Source organism: Syzygium oleosum, unplaced genomic scaffold, assembly GCF_021117445.2.
Source record: "Syzygium oleosum isolate NSW1041296 unplaced genomic scaffold, Sole_v2.1 Sole_v2.17, whole genome shotgun sequence".
NCBI classification, from domain to species: domain Eukaryota; kingdom Viridiplantae; phylum Streptophyta; class Magnoliopsida; order Myrtales; family Myrtaceae; genus Syzygium; species Syzygium oleosum.
Window position 1 is genome coordinate 4,403,080 of NW_026607501.1, and position 16,791 is coordinate 4,419,870.

The 16,791-nt window shown below is 40.5% G+C and overlaps 1 protein-coding gene across 1 annotated transcript; it reads right to left on the reverse strand.

Moving 5' to 3' along the window:
• Nucleotides 1–906: 906 nt before the first annotated feature.
• Nucleotides 907–9,372, reverse strand: LOC115676731 (DNA mismatch repair protein MSH2). Its single transcript, XM_030599709.2, has 13 exons — nt 9,253–9,372; nt 9,076–9,125; nt 8,774–8,806; nt 7,037–8,110; nt 6,093–6,647; nt 5,912–6,022; nt 5,713–5,802; nt 5,550–5,621; nt 5,152–5,262; nt 4,284–4,410; nt 2,772–2,974; nt 2,243–2,395; nt 907–1,594 (listed from the first exon to the last, which is right to left on the reverse strand). The coding sequence occupies exons 1-13, from the start codon at nt 9,299–9,301 to the stop codon at nt 1,394–1,396; spliced, it is 2,829 nt and encodes a 942-aa protein (XP_030455569.1). The 5' UTR covers nt 9,302–9,372; the 3' UTR covers nt 907–1,393.
• Between the last annotated feature and the right edge of the window lie 7,419 nt (nt 9,373–16,791).

The window sequence follows — 16,791 nt, forward strand, 5'->3', positions numbered from 1 at the left end:
CTCCATTTTTCTAGTGATTAATTCTAACAGAATTATTTGATATTCCTTTGTGCTAATGGCACTGACGTGGCTTCAAATCGGAAAAAAAATCCTAAAAACTTTTAACCAAAAGCAAAGCATGGAAAGAAAAAAGAAAAAACAACCCCAATCATGGGTTCATCAGGGGCCTTGAGAAGGTGAGGCCCCTCAGCTATTGCCATGAGCAAATGAGGGCTTGTTGGCCCTTGCCACATGAGCATCGGTCAGGCCACCTGACATTGTTGCCAAGGCGAGCCGATCCTCACCTGATGGTGGCGCCTCACCACCATTGTGGACGAGGGCCAACAAGCCTTGGCTTAGATCTAGGCAAGGGCCTGCACGCCCTTCATTATGGCCGACGACCCTCACCAGCCGATACTAGCAATGATGGGGCCGCCCCATCCGAACCCTTAACGGTTCCCAACAGTTTTGCTTTGGTTTCTATATTCCACTCTTTTTTCTTACATTCTGTAACAAGGTGTGTATATACACAAGGAAAAGAACCCAATGGATGAAGGGGACAACGGCCAATGGCCGCTGCTTGGTCGGCAGCTAAACCTGTTTTGTTTTTTTTTGGTCAGCAGCTAATTCGAGCCCACTAAAATATACCTATAAAACATTACCTGCCGTAAGACATCCTCAACATTACAAAATTATAATGACAGTGAACTTTATAAGAATTAGTATAGTGGGCCTGCAATGAAACCACATGGCCATGGTAAGGTTCAAGAAAAAGACAGCAAATATCGAGTCCCATTTAACACAACAATCCCGCGTGCAATTAAAGTCAGGAACGGCCGAAAGAGAACCAAAAAACTTCGCCTCTAATAACTATTCCATATAACATATTTGCAACAGGAAAACACAAATTGGAAAGGAGAATGCTGCTTCGAGGGAAGGAGAGAAACTGTATACCCGAGGTTGCTGGCAATCTTACCCTTCGGGTCCACATGACTCACCCATTAATATTCATCAGGAGCAACATACCAGCAGATATAATGGGGCTCGCCCATAGTTACACGTGCATATAAACACGTGTAAGTGATATAATCGACTAGAGGGATTCATCATTCAATCCCTCTTGTCGATTACTTACATGAGAGAGAGAGAGAGAGAGAGAGAGAGAGAACTACATACAGCAAAGAGGAAGTAACACGTGCATATAAACACACAGGAGAGGCCCGTGGAAGTACCACAGCCACCAAAAATGGTAGGGCATTACCTAAGTTTGAGATTTGCATTGCATCTATAATCTTCAGGCAGAAGCAATAACCCGGTACCTATGCTCTCACCCTGAGCTGGCTTGTTGCACGTCATTCAAAAAAACGAGCTTCGCGAAAGTGGATTGATAAGTTGTGACCCAGCGGAATGCTGCCTAAAAGAATTGCTGAAGCCAGCGACAGTCTTTTGTATCTTTCTCCAACTCATCCCTCAATTTGCCTACTTGTAGCAGAGCCTGCTTCAAGTCCATTGTCTCTACTGGAAGATCAGAGAATTCCTTCAAGAAGCGATGAGCTCGAGCAGCACCTTTAGACATGTCATCAAGATCAGAGTCTCTCTTTCGTTTCAGTCCCTCCTGTCAATCACAGAAAGCTTGAGGATTAACAATTTTGAACATTACGCTATTACTTCCTCACCAGTTACTCAAGCCCCATAAACACTCGCAGAAGAATCCTTTTAAGACAGTGTTAACTGCTAAGGAACTACAGATACTTGCTATCCAGAAATTAATGAAAACAATGAAAAAGATAATTACATCGATTTCTATAAGCAGATCTTAAGAGTAATGTATGACATATCTCATAACTAGTAGTCTACTGATTCACATGTCCCAGTTCTCTCTTCACAGCTACTTATATAATATATATTTTGCACCCTGAGGCTTTAAAGAACCTACACTTCATACCTTTCGGAGTCCTAGAAACTTTAGAACATGAAGGTTTGTAAGGTATAGATTTGTTTTTTGAAACCTCAGGGAGCTAAGTGAATTTTGAAAATAAAGGGTGCAAATATAAGTTTTAAAACTAGTATACAATTTACAAAGTGTAACAGGAGTGGAAAGTCTGAGGATAATTTTTGTAATTGAAATATTAATAGGAGACAGTATTAACCTTTACGTGAAAATGGATGAATCTAGACGTTCTTTCCAGATAAAGACTACTACATCTGCAATAAAAGACATAATTCTCTTCTCACAACTCCTGCAAGACTAGAAAGGGAATACCTTTTCTCCAGGGTCATTTAAAATGACTGCAGCAGGTGAGAAATCCTCTAATTCCGCGGCCTTTTCTCTTGCGAGTGCGACAACACTTTCAGGAAAATTTGCAAACTCAGCAACATGAATACCAAAACTTTGATCACAGGCCCCTGGCTCAACCTGGAATAAGTCATCAAATGAGGCATACTTGTGGAGATAATTCAGTTTAAAAAGTAAACAGAAGACTTTAAATCAACCATCCAAAGTGAAAAATGCCACAAGCTCAGGAAATTGATAAAATGGACATGCCAACATATTAACAGATATACATAATTCTTTATTGGGCGACTAGTACAAAACACTGCTCTGTAGGAATAACAACTAATTCATACAGCAAACAGAAAATTCACTAAAACGTGTCAACAGAAGGACACAGACAACATGATGAGCGTGACTGAACGTCTGAAAACCATATTAACAGCGGCAATACATAGTTGGGCTATTATCTGGAGCAACTCAATTTGTGAAAAAAAGAAATCTATCTACAATGCCCTACCTTGTAAAGCATGGTCAGCTTGCGATTTAACGAGTCAATGTGTGCACTGACATGATAATTTGCCACCCCAACAACTTGCTTCATATTAGTTTCATGAACATTGTTTTCATCGGCTAAGGCAGTCAGTTCATGGAAGTGAGTTGCAAACAAAGCCGGAGCTTTGATAACCTCAACAAGGTACTCACATATGGCCCACGCTAAACCTGAACAGGATGGAAGGAGATATAATAAGGATAACATATCATTCAGAGAGCAACATAGGAGCAGATACAGAAGTCACATGTACGTCTGGATCACTATGCACAAATAGAAGTATCACTCTAGACTCCTATCCACCAGACCTCCAGGGCGAAAAACTTACAATAGGAAGCTACCTGACACCTAGAGCATGTGTCCACCCACAATATGTAAGAGATATGGAGATTATAATATGTGATAGATATGCGGATTGTCAGTAGCTACCGTCCTATGTTATTCAGATCATCCATCAGATGTAGGCACGTAAAATCATTTAGATTCATTTCAATGCAATAATATGCTTCTTCCATCATGAATTTACTGCTACCAGAATGCAGACGAGTGCTATGGATGTATCCAACATCTGTTCTTTCAGTTGTGGACCTCCTGTTACACATTTCAATTCCACGATCTACTAATGAATTTGTTCTACCCTAATTTCATTAAATAATTCATGCAATTGTGATTAAATCAAACAACTAAATGTTCACTCATTATAACCTACATTCTAATAAGCATTTTTTTGGCATATCATATGCCTACGTGATAGCCTGCAGTAAAGTAATTTGTTGGTGGAATTAAACTTCTATGTGAAATTAGGAAAGTTTCCATAAAAATGACAAACTTTAACAAGAAAATATAATGTTTGCTCATTGTTTACTGCAAAGAAATAGAAGGAATCGATTCCACAACATTGAGCTGTGACGAGTTTGACAGGACATCTTGTATAATGAACTGAAATTGAACACAATTACCACCCCCATTTCCTCTTTCTGGGGGCACTGAATTTATCTTACGGTGACCCTAATGAAGAATCAAAAGCTTTTTTATGCCACAGCCACTCTTTAGGGCAGTTACGAATTTTTTGTTCTAACCAATGCTCAATGCAGGCTAGATTTATTGGTTCCAGAGAGATTCACTCTCTGACCAAAAGCAAAAAGACTTACAATCTTGTAGACTTGCTGAATAGATTCTCTCTCTTGTTTTATCACTATGTTTAAGGGGCACAACGGTTGCTGTGCAATCAGAGCAAAAGGCTCATATACAGTCAAGGATTCATATCTCATCATCCAAAATGAAAAGAGAAGAATCTCATACTTGATATGTGATATCTTAAAGATCCTAAGTCCTAACTGCAGTAATCTAGATCTTTACAGTTCACAATTACTGAATACACGAGTATGAACATAATTTGAGCGCACGCGCCCGCACGCACGCAGAGACACAGGCACAGGAGGGAGGGAGGGAGGAAGGGATTTATAGACAAGAACCAACCAAATCCGTCGTAAGTTGAAGTCCCACGACCCAACTCGTCAATGATTATCAGCGATCTATCGGTAGCTCCTTTCAGGATTGATGCTGTTTCAAGCATCTCTTGCATAAAGGTGGAAACTCCACGCAGCTAGAGAGATGGAGAAGATACAAAATTAAGAGTTGCAAGACAAAGTCAACCAAGGTAATTTATTTGAAAAAGATCAAAAGTTTTCAATCAAGAATAATAACAGAAAGATCATTGAAGCTGCAAAAACTACATAGTCAAGGAGCAAAGACAGACTACAGTCAGAAAGGCTTGGATACTTGAAATACAAACTAGACAGATTGTTTTTTGCAAGTTTAGGAGACTAGTTACACCTTGAGGCCGAAGTTAGTCACGGTTGACTAACTTCTCTATGTCTTACTTAACAAAGATAGAACCATTAACTCTAGCAAAAGCAACTTCAACACCGTGACTCACAATTTCATTCCCGATCACTCATCTAACTCAAGCAAACCATCCTTAAATTCTAACTCTTTCATTGATTCTACATAAGTGTACATGAAAAAAGAACAATAAGTAGACATATACGTAATTTATATCATGTATGAGCGAGAAAATGAGAGCCCTCTTTCTGTGAAGGATTTCATTATAGTTCAGGCAGGAAGACGAATTGATTTGATATTGCCAACATCAGTATGCAATTAATAATACAAAGAATATGAGCGCTGAAGATAATATGTCATGAATGAGACATTTTCCCCAATCTCAACTTTGAGTTGCAAGACATGACTATTATCCATTTGGCAAAACATTTTACTAAAAAATCTATGTATCCAGCATTAATTGGTACACGTACAAACTTAGAGAAAATATTCCTAAACTCACTTGGCAGTCACCAGCACCCACACGAGCAAAAATGCAGTCGCGAACAGATATGCTAGCCTTGTCACAGGGAACAAAACAACCAACTTGAGCCATCAGAATGTTCACACCAACCTGCAATTATACGAAATATATGACTGAAGAACCAATGGAAAATAATTAGCAAAACGCAATTCCTACGGTCATGCGACTGAGAAACCTAAAGGTGATTATTAGGCTTTTCAAGCATTATAGAATAAAATGTCCAAAGGGACTAACTAAAACAGCATTTTTCACTGATCGTTAATGTTTAAAATGAAAACAAAGGAAATAAAAGTAAGAGCAAAATTAAATCTCATGGAGACCAATATCCCGAATAACAAACAAAAGTAAACTGCTAAAAACAGGTGCATATACACCACCTGTCTAATAAATGTGGATTTTCCTCCCATGTTAGGTCCAGTGATAATCTGGAACCAACTCTTTTCTCTGACCTGAGTACAGAGTAGCCAAAAACTCAATAAGCCACTTCAGTTTCAAGATGACTAGAGAAAGCCAATTTTTCCATGTAATAAAAATACTCACTAGCTTACAATCATTGGGTATAAAGTTAACCCAGTCTTGAGCCTCCACACAGGGATGTCTACTTCCTATTAGGACGATATCTCCAGTATCCTATAGGAGCAAATCATATAAAACTTCAGCTGAGGATGATACCTGGAATCGAACCATAATATGAGTTTGGAAGCAAGAAATAAAAGCAGCAAATGATAAGTAATATTACAGATGGAGTGATATCTGGTCTTGTGTATGGAGTTGGGCAGCTAGAAGCCAGATCAGCAAAGCTAAGGAGAACGTCCATTTCAGAAAGCAATGCAGCCACAGATTCAAATACCTGCAGAATGATCCTTTAGTCCATACATGAACCAGAAAGATGAATCTCATAATAGTGGTTTTTCACATACCTCCGAGAAGGATGCAGTTGTGTTAACTACTTTGTCGACGATAAATTTCTGACGACTTTTGTACTCTTCAAGAATCTTCTGGAAGCGGTCTCCTAACTTTTTAAGCTTCGTGTTAGTAAACTTCACTCCATCCTTTCGCGTTTCTAGGACAATAAACTGGGCGGACAGCTTTTTCCTTATCTTTGGCTCCTCCTTCTTGGTAATTCTAAATACATGCCCAAACTGTGTGCCTTTATCTAACTTTAACGCTTTGTCAATTGGAAGATCGAGATCATTGGCAGTTTGTTTATGCAAATTTTGAATCTGTTGTTCAAGTGACGCTAGCTCATCCTTTAGCTCAGCTAATCCAGCATCATAACTAGGAGAGATCATGTATTCCCCATTTTCAAGTTGGTCAAGATCAACAGCAGTTTCGACGAGACTGATGAATTTGTTCAAGTGGTCATCATTAGTCAAAATTTGAAGTACTTCCACATACTTTTCCTTGATCAGTGAAGAAAATTGACCATCATAGTTCTGCAGGGTACTTTTGATATAGGGAACTCTTGCACTGGACTGCAATGTAAATTTTATTCAAATTAAATAAAGATCCCTATCGATTTATTGTCAAAAAATCAGGCACAAGAACTTGGAAATGGAAAGCATATGTACAGTCTGTAACGAGGATGATGATGCACCAAACAACACTATTACGAAGAATATTCGGACTACGTGACAATATACAGATGTCAAACTACCCAGTACAATACGGCTAAAGTCATCAGATTGTAACACATCATCTAGCAAAGTCAGTAGAAGATTATAGCAGAGTCGATTACAAGACAGGCATCTACAGATAATTTAAGTGGTTGCGAATGAGGAGGAATTACATTGCAAACGCAATTCACGGGAACAAAATGAGGCCCACTGAAAGAGTTAACTCGACAAATGTATCATATTCGTACCTGATAAAGCTTCACAATATGCTGCAAACCTGCTCGTCTCTTGTTAAGATTGTGAACCAATCTCTCAATATCCGAGATCCTCTTAAGATGCTGCCTCAGATCTTGTCGAAGTCCTGTATCATCCACAAATGCTTGCACCAAATCTAGTCTGGTGTTTATCTCGCCTACATCCAATAAAGGCTGTTTTAGCCACCCATGCAACAATCGTCTACCCATCCCAGCAGTGCATGTCCTATTCATGAGACCAAACAAACTAAAATTTTTGTTTGCGTCGGTTTTGCTTTCCAATACATTCAGAGCCCTCATAGCAGCAGAATCTAGCCTCATATAGCAGTCGAGGCTATACTTTCCGATACTGTAACTTCCATAGTTACTCCCATCTGCAAGTAATTCTGAATAGGACAATAATGCCCCTAAAGAACCAGGAGCATATTCAAAGTTGGCAATAAGATCTCGGACTGGTTGGACAGGACCTTTGACAAGCCTGCCGAGATCTTCCACTAAATCCCTTGTCTTAAACTCTGTTTTCTTTCTTTCAGTTAACATCACCCCACATCTAGCCAAAGCATCACGCAAAGCCTTATTTTCATTGCTTTTCTTACCCTCCACAGGCAGTAAGCATTCTTTGCAACCAAGGGCAACTAAAGCCGACTCCAAATTTGTGAAGTGGCTATCATCAATAAATTCTGCCAATCCAAGAATCCTGTTGGTCAAATCAACATAACCTAGTCCAACGGTATACCCAGCATCACGAAAGATCGGAACTATTGCCACCACAACTGGGGACTCTTGCATGTCACAGTTGGCAAACAAAACATCTTCAAAACTGCCAATATTTCCAGGACTTCCGGTCTTCACCAATCTCCAATTTGAGCCACTTCCTTCATAGACCTCCAAAGTATGGTCTGTTCTCTCCAGAAGTAGATCACGAGCAATCGTTTCAAACATGCTTTTACTGACGCTTACACTGGAAAGGCCATTGGGTCCATTACCCAATTGCCGCAAGGCTGTAGTAGTATGGTAATATGTCTTTGCAATGAAGATAGCATTATCACCATGAGCAGTATAGTAATCCTGCAAAATTATTTTCACCATGAAATGATAACCAAGACTTAAATCAGTAAGAACAATTTGTATGCTACAAGATGAAATCGGGTCTTTTTACTCGAACAAAACTCTCCAAAACTGGTGTACAGCATATTGAAAGAGCCTAGGTATTTAGAGAACAAGTTGGAAACATACACAGATTCTGTACTACTAATTCAGCAGCAAAGGATCAAGATAAGTCCATCTTCGTAAAGCTAGATTTCACCAGAACATCATAATCCTAGCTATGACTGCTTATCTAGTTGCATCAACAACAATCAACCGTTACCAAGAAAAGAGTTCAACAGTTATTACCATGGTCTCTCTTTTTTCTCGAAAACCAAAGTCATCACTTATTGCCTAGAGCCAATTAAAAGGATCTGGAACAACTTATCAAGGAAATGCGAATGGATGCAGATATAAAGTCTTTCAAAGAATACAAGCTTCTCCTTCAGTGAAGTTATATGCAACTTAGTTGTAAACTATTCACCGCATCGATTAACAAGGCAATTTTTTTCAAGTAAAGTGGTCATATGGCGTGATATCCCGCCTTATTAATATCCACAAAGAGGTAACCGGTTTCACACCAACACAAAACAAAGCTGCAGTCAATATCACCCTCTTGATAAACAACTAAGATATGGGACTAACCCGTCGATCAAAGAACCGGACAGCCCTTGTGTCCTGCAACAAAGTAAAAAAGAACGATTACGCGACAAAAGACAAAACTTTTCTCCGCTTCGAATTGCTTAAAACAGAGAACGAAACCAGGGATTCACTATTTTTGTAGCACTAAGCTTCCCCCACCCCTCAGCCTAAAGTGCTAGAAACTTCCCAAAAGTCCTAAAAAAATGCAGCTTTCACTGCAATGCTTCCCCTCATTTTCTCTCAATTTCCTCTCTCAATGCAATGCCTCCCCTTCCCTGGAAAAAGATGGGGAAAAGAACACTTACACTGGGCAGGGCTCTGAAGAAGGCGAGAAACCCTTGCGCTTGCTTGCCATCTATCAAAACAGACACAATCGAACGCCACACGGTCACACTTCCCCATCCTCGATCACCCGGACAAGAAAACCCGCGAAATCGAATCGCGGGAACTACGGCGAAAGCTAGGGTTCGCGATTTCCTTACCTAGTTTGAACTCGGGAAGCTTGTTCTGCTCCTCGAACGCCTCCTCCATTCTCGCGCGCTCCTCGGAGAAGAGAGAGAGAGAGAGATTCCTCTGCTGCTCGTCAGTCGCTTGGCGAAGAGATAGAGATAGAGAGAGAGAGAGAGAGAGAGAGAGAGAGAGAGAGTATATATCTGGGCGTCGATGGCGGGAAAAGGAGTGGCGGGCAATTTTGGCGGTGGCGCGTGCGCGACACGCGCTCTCCGTCGGCCTTTCTTTGCTCCTCGTCTCCGCCGCCTGGCCCGGTCGCCGGGAGATGGGCCGGGCCTTCGGGCCCAATGGGCCGGTCATCAAATGGGCTTGCGGTCTGTCGGGCCGTTGCGTAAGCATTGGTCTAGTGGGCCTTTTTTTGTGGAGATTGGCCCGTATGTCTATGTGTGAAAATTTTTATTCCAAATTTGGCTACGAAAAACAGAGGTAATAATACTAATGATGATGATAATAATCAGGAAACATTAAATGGTTGCTTTCGATTCTTACTTTCGGGCACCAAGTCTAGGTGGGGTCACTCGATGGAGTGATTCGATTCACTCGTAGTGGCGGATTTATGACTTCTGAAGCACTCGGCACTCAAGTTCGATTTAGACTCTCGAGATGGTGACGCGCCATGCCGACACTAAATAAGTGTTTGATGTGCATGTGAAATTACTTTTATGATTAGAATAGCGTTTTGAAAGAGAACGTAAATGAATTACTTATCGATTTCCCTCGGAAGTGGTGATGGCCAAGAAAACCTACGAATAGAAAATTACAAACAAAAATTAGATAACTCGATATGCGAGTGCTTGTATTTTTTGAAATGTTTCGAGCATTCGGCGTTTGATGGAAGTCAAACTTCACAAAGAAAATTGATAATGCAAGATAAGAGGTTCACCAAGAAATTTTCAATGCTTCAAATTACAGAATTATCGAAAGGGAATTAACTTCGAATTTTAACAAGAATTTAAAGACGAATTAGGATTTTGGCACTCGTCGGTCGATATGCAAATGCTATCACATATGCATCTCGGACAACCGGTTAAGGGGTTTGGATTTATGGGTTTATGATCAGTATGAACTCTCCGATGCTTGAGTCAAGCGAAAGTGGCATATGTAGAAGGCAACGAGACTTAGGAGTTAGAGAACGGAACTGGCTTATGCGTACCTCGGAATGGAGGGCTCTTATTTGTAGATAGACTTTACCTCTTAAATGTGGTCACCTCTCATTGGTGAAGCGACGGGTCACCTTCTTAACCCGAACATGCCGACTATCATCGGGTTTGGTCGGGTCGATCGGGTAGTTAGACTGTCAACACGGGCCATGGGGGGCTTCGTATTAGGGCCGTATTCGAACTGTTGACTCCTCCAATTAATTACCACGCGTTGGTTTGCTATTGGTCAGGCCAAACCCATTTTTTGTCATAACCACATAGTCTAATGCTATAATCTGGATATCAGTACAACATATGTATATGAGCATGCATGGGTTTGATAGTTGAACTACTACGAAGTCAAAGTCGAGGTAAGATGAATTCCATAAACATGAAATTCGATCAAAAAAAGAAAAAAACACACAAGCATCGCTTATTGCATCGCTACCTATCTTTTTTTATTTCAGTGGTAGAATTAGATTCATAGAATTTACGGGGTAAACTCCATCGGCAATGAACGTTCAACGAAATTAATGGATTTTCATTTTCACAATTGATGCGCTTCGACCAAAACCCAATTAATTCCTCAAAATGACATGCCGGGCGCGACCCAATTTTTTGCGCTCCGCATCCACGTCATTGCAGCGCAGCTATGACATCGTACTGGAATTCTGCTGCACGTTTTCCAGCCGAATCGGGCCAATGCATCTTTGTTTCGAGGAAGTGAACGTCACTTCATTATGGCCAGAAATGAAGTAAACATCCCCTCGATCGATATCGAAAGATTTTACAATCATCATCTCCACAGACAACTAATTAGCAGATGCACATATTGACACAGTACCTTTGTCGACAGATGTTGGTCTGGTGTGCAAAATGTTCTTGTAAGTAGCCCACGTACGTACGACCTTGTCCGAAGAAAAAGCGGGTCAGGAATCCTCATGATATACTCGCCCGTGGAAAGGGTAGAGGAGCAATTTCCTATTACACAAGATGGATTCTACGCGAACATCTTCCGGCCTTTCTTCTTTTCATACTCGGCTTAAAATCCAGGTGAATATCAGAAGATATGCTAGATGCACTAACCAAGGGGCCGGCAATTCACGCTGCTAGTTCATGGTGTTGCTCCCGCCATTCAGTCGTGCCGCATTCTTTTCGAGTTAATAGAACTCGTGTCAAGCAAAATCAGCTTCCTTTTCTTAGTAATTTTCTTCATATTGGTATCGATATTGTGCTCACATTGATCAGATTTGATAAATCAGACGTATCAATGACTTCTGTTCAATGTATTTGACTAGCTTTTACAGTTGACAATGCTGTAGCTTCAATTCGATTCCTTATAGAGTCCAGCATTTATGATCTAAATATGAATGATCAGCTGTTATGTGTTTTAGTTTCAAAAGTAAGGAAAGAATTCTAGAATTTTGCGAATGGGTCAGCTTTTAATCTGTTTATGAATCCATGCACAAACAAGAGACGATTTGGTAAACCGAAGTATCTGCACGGGTTTGGTAGATCATCAGGATCGATGACACGGTCAGCATGAAAGTTGTATGCATGGGGGTGCGTCCTTTGTTCACTCGACCTAGATCATTGTGGCAATGTACATAGCACGGTAGCACGAACAATTTCTCAAGTCTCTAAACTTTCGAATCATTCGCACCGCATGCCATAGCCAAAAACAATATCTCGCCAGACCCAAAACTCTTTCGCGATTGATCAATGAAAATCGTTTGAGATGCAGTATAACAGGAAATGCAACAGTGCACAGTGCAGGTACTTCTCCTTTTAGGCATGACTCAGCCCGGAGTTGGATGATATAGTTGTTACACTTCGAGTCTTTGACTTCGACCAATAGAAGCATTTCGGTTCATGCTTAAAACATCATAGTAGAAGACGTGCCATGTAGTGGTCCACATACTATTACTTGATGTTGATGAAAGACCAGGAATCTTGCCGCAATTTCTTTACTTTTTCAAGAGAAAAAAAAAGAAAAGAAAACGTCAATCTTGACTTAAGGGGTTTCTTCTCACATTTACTTTTAGCTGTACCCATCTTAGAACTTGTCCTCTTCTTGGCACCAGGCTACACCCACAAGAGAACAAAGGAAAGGACAAGGTAAGGTCATGAATTGTTGCATTCTTGAGGCTATCATAAATGATCAAATGGTTCTTGGCAGGCAACTGTACTCGTTTGATGTTTTGTTCTTCAGCAAAGTTTAGTGCGAGACCATTATGTGCCCTATCCGTTTGGGCTCTCCTGTCTATCCTCTTGCAGGAAAGAGACTTGCAATTATGCTGCGGTCGCTAGTAACTGTTCCAATGACCTTGACTCGCGCAGCTGCACCAGGGATGCATGTGCGCTTGGATCATCAACGTCAACCCTAGGATCTAATTGGGCGCGCTTGTGAGGTCCACGGAATAGCAGGATTCACATGAACGGAGTTCACACAGCTGCGTGGTTTACAATGAAGAAATTTGAAGAAACATTGATCGCAACTGTCTTGGGCATGAGACACCTCGTTACTAGCCTCATTTTGAAAATGGTCTAACCACACCAAGCATGTATAGGTTGAGCGAGGAATATCTCCTAGCTCGTCTGTCTCAAATGCGAAAAAGCAGCAGCCGTCTTTTTCTTTAGAGACCTAACACACAAGCAAGCGAGGAGCAATCTGGACGGATATGATTGATAACTATTGCATTTTCTGATACTTTGCTCCTTTTGACACTTTAGTTGTGCCTTTTTGAAGTTTCATCCATAGAAATCGACACTGCCATATGCTGAGTTTGTGCTATTATAGTGGCTAGGCAGTAAACTTGCATAAAGTGAGATGAGATAGTGTATTGGGGCAAAATATATCGAGTGTGGAAATCATTAAACTCTCATTTACCTCCTTAAAAGCCAACTTTTGCGCTATTGGCGTGAGCCGACGCATACTACTATGTCTAGCATGAGTAGGTATCGAAATACAGATACTTGACCATGCTTTAATCAATAAAATTTGAGATTTGAGACGATCTGATAACTTATTTTTTTCAGTCCAATTGCTTCTAGAAGGCGAGCGAGATTCTAAATTTTTTACCCGAAACACGATAAAATCGGAATACAGACATGGAGGCAAGGAAGCAACTTCCACCAACCCTTAGTCCATCAGTGTCTTCCACCGTCGAGAGGGATCCATCAGTGTCTTCCACACAGCCTTAATCCCTCTCAACAAATCCCAAACTCAGTTTCAGGTTCTGGATAAGATAATGTTGGTTTGATTTGAAGGTCTTTAGAACCCAACAAAGGCAAATTTGTTTCGCTAATCGATTGGTTTGTGAGTTATCCTCGTGGAAGCATCCACTTTTTGCAAAAATCATGTGGGTTTGAATCATCAAATCAAGGGGTCCCTTCTCAAATCATAGTCAACAGAGGTGAAATGGTGATATAATGGAAAAACTTTTGGAGCAATCTAATCAAATTGAAAACATGGGCTTATAATGCGATGAAACCACCCACCTATGTTTTTCTCTTTTCCTTTTTTCTTTTCTCCCACTGGGATAAGGAGACACACCATCTCTCTCTCCCTCAACACAGCCACGTTGGGGCTTTTTCAGATTCCATCAGAACCACTACTTCAATAATAGCAAACAACACATAGAAAGAATCATCCCTGCAAATGAACTGAACAAGGGTTACTTGGAAGCATCCAGAGTGCGAAATCTAAGCAAACTCGGGTCGTGTCATGCAGAGTGGGAAAATGTACATCGTGTTCTGTGCACAGCCATGGGGGCATCCAGAGTGAAGCAAACTCGGCAAACTCGGGTCATATCATGCAGAGTGGAAAATGTACATCATGTTCTATGCAGAGCCATGGGGGCATCCAGAGTGCGCAACCTAAGCAAACTCGGGTCATGTCATGCAGAGTGGAAAATGTACATCATGTTCTGTATTGAAAATGAAAAACGAGAAATAAAGATGAAAAGTTCCAGCTGCTGCTCAGCTTTAGGGCCATCTCACATACACTTAGCTCAGACCACTCGTCCCCTATACGGATGATGACAACCCACATGAATGCTTGGCTGAGATCACGATCCACAAGATATTTTCGTTGACAGCATCAGGAGATAAACGAACAATTTGAACTTTTTTTTTTTACCCCAACTGTCAAAATTCTATCTAGAAGTGTACTAGCTAGTTTTCTTTAATTATCTTGTTTAAGGCTTTAAAGAAAAAATCCACAGAGACCTAATCCTGTGACAGATAGGTACATGTCACCGAGAAAGAGCATGTTGCTGATATGAAGGAGAATGTGACGCAAATCAATCCCGGATGAGCCTTTTACAAGGTGTGATGACCGGGGACATCAGTTGAAGGGTATGATGAGGGAAACGTTCTGATGAGCTCAACCACCATTTTTTTTTTCTTTTGGGGGGAGGTACAGGGCAGCACCACATGGAAATGAAAGCACTTAATGGCAGGACATCTTTTAGGGTTCATATGCATTCACCATCATCAGTCCAATGGGGTACATTCAACCCATCTTTTTCATAGTTATCGTCTTCCCTTTGATAGCAACCTGAGAACCACCCCAGTTTTCCCCCATTTCATGTGGTCCTGGGTTATTATGCCAGCCTAAAAAGGTCTGTCTCAGCTAGAGAGAGAGAGAGAGAGTGTGTGTGTGTTTGTGTGAGGAGCTTCTTTTTGCTTAGTGGCAAGGACGGCACGTATAAATGGCAAGAAAGGAACACCTAAGAAAGGGATGGTCGTAGCCTGCAAAAGAGGGGCTTTGCTTCAATTGTGGGCAGGACTATTGCCATTTTCGAAGATGAGATGAGATGGGCAAATAGTTGTTAGGGCAACGTATTGATTGGCTAGGGTTTTCTAATGCCTCACCATAAGTACAAAGACCAGCAAGAATCCCTCTGGCGTTGGAAACTTACACAAGAATACTGATTTTTCCTTAGGGTACACCCTGGAGAGTACAAAACACACGATGTGAAAAGAGAGCAAAAAACATCAAACACCCATGATTAAGAACCTTGTACCTACATGAGATGCCATTAATTAAGTGCTCAAAAGTCTCAAATACCCTCTTCAGACCAAGTACAGTCTAGAGAGAGAGAGAGAGAGAGAGTAAAAGATAAGCACGCATGGAGATAAACCAACAGCATGCTCCATGAGAATTGATAGATGTGAGAGAGAGGAGAGAGGAGAGAGAAGAGAGAGGAAAGTTTCTCTTTTTAGTGAAAGCGACTTGCGTAGACTATAGTCAAAGAAGAAATGCGTCCCTCGGCAGGTTCAGCCCTTCAAATAATTGTCCTCGTCTTCGGCTAGATTTCGCCACGTGGAGGCTAGAATTGTGGACAGAAATTCGAGCGCACAAAAATTTATTCCGACACCAGTGTGAAAAGGCTTCACCAATTGCTCTGATAAGCCAATGGCCAAGGATTTCATTAACGAATATCTCCTCGTTAAGCATCTCAATAAATAAAATTTGTCATTTCTAAAACATTATCTTTCTCGTGCGCGTGACTAGTGCGTTTATTATGATAACTTTCTTATCAAGTAGCAGATGCCCGACAACACTCGATAATATCTATCGCAATATTCTATAGGGTCATGTTGCTCGAGGCATATATTATGAAATACGAATATCTCCTCGTTAAACATCTCAATAAACAAAGTTTGTCATTTCTAAAACATTATCTTTCTTGTTCTTATAGTGACTAGTGCGTGTATTATGATAATTTCCTTATCAAGTAACAGGTGCCCAAGAACACTCTCAATAACAACATATGTCACAATATTATATAGGGTCATGTTGCGTGAAGCACGTATTATAAGGATACTCTAATAAAAAGGATTATGTTAAAACACACTCTAGGGCACGTGTTTAGCTATTAGCTAAAGGCATTCTCTATCTTTTGGTGAAATAATTTGACTCGTATCATGTGTAGTCAATGTCATGATCGCTGAGCCGTGCCTTGTAAAAATTATGCTTATGAAGTGTTCTGAGATCACTCTTGAAAGTACTTTATAACAAATTGTGCAATATCGACAACGCATATCTTGATTTAAGTTAGTGATTGAAATTTGCAAACTCTCCTTATTTGATTGCTTAGCAAGTGTTACACTCTTTACTAAAATAGTTTCAGATAACATATGGTGTTTGTCTGAAAATGCACACGTACTTTAGGGGAAAAAACAATATATTCTACTTACAAAAATAGTTAAATTTTTTTTTATGAATAATTTACTAGACACAAAGCGTCGAGAATCAATAAGAGTAGCTCAAAGGTCCGAGCAATAGAGATGCAGAAGTCTTCAAAGCCATGGGAACTCCAAACGATGACCTGACTTTTTAAAATCGCGGAATTGTGTTATTCT

Coding starts and splice junctions, on each gene's coding strand:
- LOC115676731 (XM_030599709.2), bottom strand. CDS start 9,301: ATGGAGGAGGCGTTCGAGGAGCAGAACAAGCTTCCCGAGTTCAAACTA. Junction 6,023..6,092: donor CAACTGCATCCTTCTCGGAG/GTATGTGAAAAA, acceptor ATCATTCTGCAG/GTATTTGAATCTGTGGCTGC. Junction 5,803..5,911: donor GACCAGATATCACTCCATCT/GTAATATTACTT, acceptor TTGCTCCTATAG/GATACTGGAGATATCGTCCT.